The 6,000-nt window shown below is 50.0% G+C and overlaps 1 protein-coding gene across 1 annotated transcript in view; it reads left to right on the top strand.

The window, feature by feature from the left end:
• The first annotated feature begins 546 nt into the window (after positions 1 to 546).
• EML4 (EMAP like 4) overlaps positions 547 to 6,000 on the top strand; it is a 164,371-nt gene continuing 158,917 nt past the window's right edge. The window contains exon 1 of the mRNA XM_075146944.1: positions 547 to 752. Coding sequence (XP_075003045.1) covers positions 728 to 752 — 25 coding nt within the window. The 5' untranslated portion in view covers positions 547 to 727. The remainder of the gene's footprint in view (positions 753 to 6,000) is intronic.

The raw sequence follows: 6,000 nt of genomic DNA, 5'->3' as shown, positions 1-6,000 counted from the left end.
TCTAAGAAAATCTCTGTTTTGATTGCTGGGATCACTATATTAAATCGCCCAATTAACCCTCCCACAAACTGCCCGATAGTATAGTCTTCTGAACGTAAATCGAGATGTTACTCCTAAATGGCTTATCCCGGAGAAGGCGTGCTGCCGCAGAGCGGGGCCTGGCCCCGCGGCCCCCGGCGAAAGCAGCGCTCAGCAGCCCATCATCCCCCCCCCCCGCTCCTGGGAGGCCCTTTGCAACCCGCGCTCCCGGCGCAGCGGGCGAGCAGTAGCCGGACCTCTCGCGGCGGCGGGGCGCGGGAGCCGCAGCCGGAGGCGGCTCGGGGCTGCCCGCCGGCGGGGGCCGGGGCCGGCCCGCCCGCAGGGGAAGCGGCGGCTGCCAGGGCGGGCGGAGTCGGAAGCACGACAGCACGGGGCGCTGGGGCGGCGCTGGCGGCGGCGGCGGGAGGAGCTCGGCACTAGCTGCTGTGCTGGGGTCGCGGCGCAGGGACGGAGCCGGGCAGCGCCGCCGCCGGCCCCGCAGCAGCAGCAGCAGGAGGAGGAGGAGGAGCCGCCGGAGCCGCCTCCCGCCGCCGCCGAGCGCGGGGAGCCGCGGGAGCCGCTGCCCCAGGCGGCTCATGAGCGCCGGGCTGCGGCACCGCCTGCCGCCGCTCCGCGGGTGAATGAACCTGTCCCGGCCGGCGACAGCGGCTTCGCCTCGGGCTGCGGCACCGGCCTCCCCCCACACAAAATGGACGGTTTCGCCGGGAGTTTGGGTGAGCGGCGGGAAGCGTGAGGGAGAGGGCGGGACGGGGCAAGCGTGCCGGCAGCCGCCCGCCAGCCCGTCCTGCCGCGGGGGCGCGGGGCCGGGGGCGCGCACCTGCGGCCGGCGCGGCTCCCGGCGGGGGTGCCGGCCCCGCCGGCGGGGGCTGGGGGGCTGCGCGGGGCCGGGCGGGCGGCGAGGACCGGGCGGTGGGGGCTGCCCTGCGCGGGGGCGACTTGGGGCCGGCCGGGCCGGTGCGTGCAAACACCGCCCGTGCGGCGGCGGGCGGGGAGGGGAGGGGATGCCAGCGCGAAATCTGGTCAGCTTCAAACCATCTGTTGCGGGAGCTCCGGCTGCACTTGCCTCCTTTGTTCTTCCTGCGCCGAGGGCTTGCGCTTCCCCAGAGTTAGTTGCTTGGGTTTGGGCTGTTTTTTTTGTTGTTGGTTTTGTTGTGTGGTTTTTTTTTTTTTTTTTTTAATAATACTATTTTATTTTTCGTGCCTCCCTTTTGCTCCGGGGGTGGGAGGGACCCCGGCCGGGCGCAGCGGCCCCGGGTATCGCAGCGAGAGCCCCGGGAGCGCCTCTGCCGCGGGGCGCCCCGCTGCCCCGGGAAGCCGGGGACCGGCTCTCCCCGCGGCCTGGCTGCGCTGCTCGCTCGCACGCCTGGGAAGTTGGGAGCGGTGGCAGCGTCCGCGGAAATGTCAGAGGCGGCGGCGGGGGAGTCCGCGCCTTCCCGGCGGCCGCGCATCCCTCCGTGTGCCCGAGGAGCCCTCCCGGCTCCCTGAGCGTCAGGTTTCTCTGCCTGGATCTCTGCTGTGATCGAAAATGTTTGCTACTTGTTTATCCAGATATTCCCAGAAAACTGACAGGCTGCGTTCTCCTCAGTTTTGTTAAGGCTGCGGCAAATCGTCTTCCTTTTTTTTAAGAAAAAATACTTCACCAGCCCGCTTTCTGAATGATTTGGAGGACAGAGGGCATGTGGTATGAAGTCGTCCTGATTAAAAGCGTGAACTGAAAATGTATGCAAATGTAAGAATTACAAAGCCTGTATGTTCCTATGTATTTAATGCAAATTATAAGGGTAACATAGGTCTGACCATTCACTTTGCGGTGACGTTACATGCGGTGCCTACCTGCCGCTCTCTTCGTACGCCTTCTGTCCGCTTTCAGCGCTGCTGCATCTATTGCAGGCATTTCGTGATTGAACTCACTCCATCTTTTGTAGAAGAATAAACCTGTGCCTCTAAAAATTAGATTAATTTATTTTTACAGCACTCCAGTGAAATTGGTAATAATAGTGAATAGTTCTCAATTTTCTGGAAAAATTGACTCATTTAAATACTTCTGAGTGTGATCCTAACCTTTCAGGTTTTTGAAATGTCAACTCCAGCATTTTGGGCAGCTGTCCAAACCAAACTGGTGCACCATAATTAAGAGTACACTTTGGTAGTTTGGCTGTTTGCCTGATACACTCTTCTTGTTCAAGTAACTCCCATGGTCATTTTATATCTGACGATCAAAAAGCGACACACGGAGGAATTGTACGGGTTCTATTCCCGGTTTTCAGAGGGAAGATTGTGCCTGTGGGTGACATATGCAAATGTGTCGTGGTTAATATTTATGAGCCTCTTTACCCAGTAGTGGAACTGATCACCATCTCAAAGGGCACCGATACTGCTTTTAACTCATGGAGTACTGGCCCCGCTGAGGTTGACATTGGAAATAACTGTTTTGTAAGTGGAAAAAACCCAGTTATTTTGAAATAATTGGCGCTTGAATGAAATGACGCACGAATAAAATGACGCTTTTGAAAAGCGTCATTTTCCGGCACGGAGGTTGCTCGCGGAGCAGTGGTGCGGGCTGGTTGGGTGGCCCAGCACCTTGCGCTGGAGCGGCGGTTGGCTGCTCAGAGCATCCCACTCACCTTATTAAGGGAGGCTCCATCTGGACCTTTAATTTGTTTCACTGTTTGGTCAGGAAGGCACTATGATTTTATTAGAATTTAATGAGAATTAAGCTTAGCTCAACCTTTTAAACTGTATATCATGATATTCACTGTTAGTTGGCCTTTGATTTTGCTTTTATGGCAAGCACTAATGTGTGGTGGTTTTCTGGACTTGAGCTGAGGAGAGAGCATTCCCAGAATGTTTAGATTTGAAGCGTGAAACTTTATGTGACTTTTTTGTTTTCAGGTTTTATGCATGCTGCTTTGTCCTCTTCTGTATTTATAATCACTTGTTGGTTGCTCTAGCTGCTAACGAGCATGTAGTGTTCGCAAAGACGTGTGAGTTGTTCTGAGTTTCTTTTTTTTTTAAATGTCTCTAATTAAAATCTAATGGCTTGAATTTAATTAGCTGTCTGCCAAACGTCATTTAGGAAGGCCATAAATTAATGTAATTTAGAATGAAATGTAAAAATTAATTAAAATTATTGTTGGCGAAACTGCACTATCTATGTATGCGCGTGCTCAACCAGTCAAGCGAGCTTATTAGAGAGCAAGTTGTCCTTTTAATGCCTCCTGTCATTATCTGGAAGGCAAAATGTTATTACAGATTGTGCCCTCCAGCACAGGCAGAAATACCTTCTTACGTGTCTCTTGCAGTTGAAAATACTTTACGCAGCTGTTTTCTTTTGGCTTCCACATTGAAATTTTTATGAGAATAAACAGATGAAAGAAGCCAGTTTATATGTAATTTAGAAAATTGCTTTGGTTATTGGTTTAGTAAATGCTTATGTAGCACTCTACTTAAGAGTGTACAATTACTGTATAAAGTAAAAAAAAAAAATCTATTCTGAGTTAACTTGCACAACTGAAATAGGTATTGATTTACTCTTTTGATAAAACACTGAGTTATTTCACATTTACTGGGGACTCAGTACCTTTTGAATACCACCAGTGGCAAAGTGGTTATTGAATCCCATTTATTGTCTCAAGTAGGACAGTCATACCTTGCACTTGAGCATTTCCAACACGACGGTTAGTGTCAGAGGGCTCAATGGATTTTGGCCATCTGCTTTTTCAGATGCATCCCTTGAATTGAAAGAATGTGCTTCTGAATGGGAACAAGAAGTTGGGAACTTGGACCGAGCGCCTGGGCTCCTGCCTTGCGCCCGTGCGAGACAGGAGCACAGCATGGGTGTCTGGCTCTGGCTCTGCCAAGTTCTCTCATGCCTTAGGGTCCTGATCAAAACAACCCGAAGATGGCATCTTCAGGGAAAAGAAAGCACTGTTAATTCCACCAAAAGAATCGAGCAAGAGAGTTCTACCAAAAAAAAGCTCTTTGAGCTGCCAACTACTGCCTTGCATCTCATCCACCCTCACGCCGGTGCTTGTGAGCCCGTGGTGAACTGGTTCAGAGGTGCCCATCAGAGGGCTGTAGGACTGCAGAAGGCTGACAGTTTTGCCAACAATAATTTTGATTTTTACTTATCATCATGGATTATACAGGTGTGTTGGTGGGTTTCTTCCTAAATTGGCTTGTTAGAGGGTAGGAGAAGCGTGACAGGTGGTGGGAGGGAAGCGGTAGGAGCCCTCAGCCGAGGATGGATGGGGTGTGGTGGCACTGTGTAGTTGGCAGCTCTTAGGTTGCCTCTGGTGTATTGTGAACCTGCTGCAGCCTGGAGGGTGATGCCTCTTTTGGGCCTAAAACTTAACTTTCTGGAGCTGGTACTTTCTCTGGTGCAGCTAATGCCGACCTTCAGCTGAAAGGTGTCTCGGAGTGCTGTCTTAGTATGAAGCATTTGTCACTCTGTCACTGCTCTGTGGCACCTCTTAAGCTGTTCATTTATCTTACTTTCTGTAGGGTTAATTGGCTAAGGTATGAGATCTACTAGATTTAGGTTTACAAAGAGTAAGGCATGACTGGCTGCCTGGGGCTGGTGAGGGATGTTCTTTGGTGGACAGTTTTCCATGGCTTTTAGCTGTTGCATTGTTTTCCCTTCTGAGAAAGCTTCTGCTAATTGAGTTCTGTAACAATAACTCATTGAAAACAAAGATATGGAAGCATTCATCAGATTACGTTATAAAAAATGACTACAGCCTTTTCCAAGTTTGTCACTAGCATATGATGATAACATGGTATAAAGCATTTCAATAGGACTCTCTCCAGTGATGAGGTCTGTGGCAGAATAGTAACTCATAAAAATAAATGAAGAAGTCTCAACTTCTGAATTCAAACTGTGGTTTTTGTAGAGTTGTGCAGGATGCCCTGAAGCTTAGAAGTAGTCTTTACTGGAAAATTCTCTATGACTGAAAATATTTTCACAAAGAAATTAAAATCAATCTTCTCTTGAAGTCTCAGGCAAGCAGAATAATTTAGGAATTCTTTTAAAAAAAGGAGTAGTTGAGCTTACATATTTTTTTTTTCCAGATAAATAGAAGGCAAAGGAGAGCTATAATGACTGAGTAGAGACCAGTATTTTGCTCTGCTGTTGATGTTACTGGAGGGAGAGCTGGAGAAATAATAAGAAAGATTCACTTTCTAATTTTATGTAGGATCTACATATTGTTCTGTCACTGTGAATGTACTGCTACTAACTGCAGTGTATGTACTAACTACTTACTGGAGGGGTGGCATGTAGGGCAGTTCCTAATTTTTTTTTTCCCATTTCTTATACTGGGTATTGTATAAAAGCTGTTGGAAAACATTCCTGTTTCACGGGTATGTCAGGTCTGCATCGGGTAGCCACTGAGGCGGTGTTAGGAGTATGTGCTGCTGCTCTGCATTTGGAGAGCCAACAGTGTCTGTTGAACCCGTGGCTTTGCTGAAACCCAGTAAGTCTTCTTCTCTGAAGCCCCCAGTGATGCTAGAGGGATCAGGAGAGCTCAAGCAGAGAGGATCTTGTGGTTGCTGGTTCTCTGAGCCTGGGGAGTGTGCGTGCATCATGATTCATCTCTGGCTGGGTTCAGTACCGAGAAAAATGAGCCTGTGGAATGACTGCAGCAAGTTGGGGTATTTGTCATTTATTTGGGCTGGAATATGAAGTTTTATGGTTGCCCGTCTAGACTGCAGAAGTGGCCGTGGTGATGCAGTGCAATTGCTCATAGCGACAGCGAGCTCAGCTTAATTCACGGGGCTCTGTTCGTGGGATTGCTGTGTGCTATTGTCAGTGTGCTAGTCGTCTTAAAAATAAAAGCTTTGGCAGGACGGCAGTCTGTCCTGCCTGAGAAGGATGGCCTTGGTTGTGCCAGGGGTGATTAAACTAAAGCAGCAAGGAAGACGGGCTGTTCGCTTTAGAAGCTCGGTGGTGGCCCACCTTTT

The sequence above is a fragment of the Calonectris borealis genome, chromosome 3 (assembly GCF_964195595.1).
Source record: "Calonectris borealis chromosome 3, bCalBor7.hap1.2, whole genome shotgun sequence".
NCBI lineage: Eukaryota > Metazoa > Chordata > Aves > Procellariiformes > Procellariidae > Calonectris > Calonectris borealis.
Note: the sequence above shows the minus strand (reverse complement) of the source record. Positions and strands in the feature narration are given on the sequence as shown.